Source organism: Hermetia illucens, chromosome 1 (assembly GCF_905115235.1).
Source record: "Hermetia illucens chromosome 1, iHerIll2.2.curated.20191125, whole genome shotgun sequence".
NCBI lineage: Eukaryota > Metazoa > Arthropoda > Insecta > Diptera > Stratiomyidae > Hermetia > Hermetia illucens.
This window is the reverse complement of record NC_051849.1, coordinates 136844435-136845803: the sequence shown is the minus strand read 5'-3', so window position 1 is coordinate 136845803 and position 1369 is coordinate 136844435. Positions and strand designations below refer to the sequence as shown.

Here is a 1369-nt window from a genome sequence, read left to right as displayed (position 1 = left end):
TCTTCTTCTCTTTAATGATCCTTTATTTTTCTTCCCCGCCATCTGAGTACGCACCTTTCAAAATCATAAATTTATCCATTTGCAACCAAACTCTAAACTTCTATTTGGGTTTTTGCGTATTGTGTTCCGATTTGACTTTCTTTTAAACAAAGCTATCCATAACTTCTCCATAAATTTCATAAGCGCTTGAAGATTTTGAACGGTTAAAAGGGATGCATTATTATTCGACAAACGCCCAAAAATCTCGGACCTTACATATAATTCAATTCAAAATTCTACCTACAAACAATGTACAAAATACACTCATTTAAAAAGTACAATAAATAGAAAGAATGCGCGGGACCTTCCTCCCTACAAATGCGAAACGTACTCTCCTTCTTCGTGGCGACGAATGGGGTCTCCCTTCAGTAACGCCGATATAATACTGTAAAGAACGCAAGCAACTGTTAAATCTGAAAACGCATCGAGTAGTTATCATCTTACCAATAAAGATACACAAAAAACATGATTAAGTAGTATCCAATGCGTATCATGCAGTTCTTCAGGTGCTCCTTTATCTTCCCACGGTTGTGGATTTCAGCGGGATCGTAAACGCCCAAGCTCCCGGATGGCTGCCGGAATAGTTCATAGCCCAGCCAGGCCACCATTGGGGCGTTGAACAGGAACAACACCCAATGCCAGCCAAGCAGGAGCAGAATAGTCGCTACCAAGTGTACACCGAAGTGGGGAACTACCCAAAAGTTCAGGTTCGAGCAGCACTCGTGAGCGTTCAGATAATCGCTCTCCAAATCGGACAATGTTAATATCTGAAATGAACAAAGTGGATCAACAAGGAGGGCTCGGAAAAGAAATGGAGCATAAACAATTGCTTACAAAGTAGACCAGCAGGAACAGCACGGCGCCGCTCATAACAAACGCAAATCCCAAGCTGATTGCTTCTAGCACCATCTTGACCGTTCTACTCTCATCGATTCTTTGGTATTGTTTACGTTTTTGGATTCGTGGGTAGAATGAAATCACCGAGAACTCGTCACATCTTCCGGTCTGCCACCAGGTGTGTGCACAAATCAAAACAACTTTGCCTGTAATTCGGCACAGCAGCGTCAGGTAATTGTCAAAGATGGTTGCGCGGAACCTCTCATATAAACGGTTCAGTTCATGTGGAATCGGTTCATGATGGTTCGGGTATGCGCTGTAAAGAATCCTCCGACTTGAAAAGAGAGTTGTGCCTTTTTCGTCCTAATGTGCAGTTTAATGCCTTAATTGACTTCTAAACAATCCGTGCATCAAATGAACGTACATTGGGAAATAATTCTGTTGAGATACGTCATCAAATTTGCTGCACTTTCTAAATGGTGAAGATTCTAAC

At 41.9% G+C, this 1369-nt stretch overlaps 1 protein-coding gene across 1 annotated transcript; it reads right to left on the bottom strand.

Annotated features, from left to right (window-relative positions):
* Positions 1–217: 217 nt before the first annotated feature.
* Positions 218–1145, bottom strand: LOC119658600 (protein cornichon homolog 4). Its single transcript, XM_038066071.1, has 3 exons — positions 874–1145; positions 484–806; positions 218–424 (listed from the first exon to the last, which is right to left on the bottom strand). The coding sequence occupies exons 1-3, from the start codon at positions 946–948 to the stop codon at positions 352–354; spliced, it is 471 nt and encodes a 156-aa protein (XP_037921999.1). The 5' UTR covers positions 949–1145; the 3' UTR covers positions 218–351.
* Positions 1146–1369: the final 224 nt, after the last annotated feature.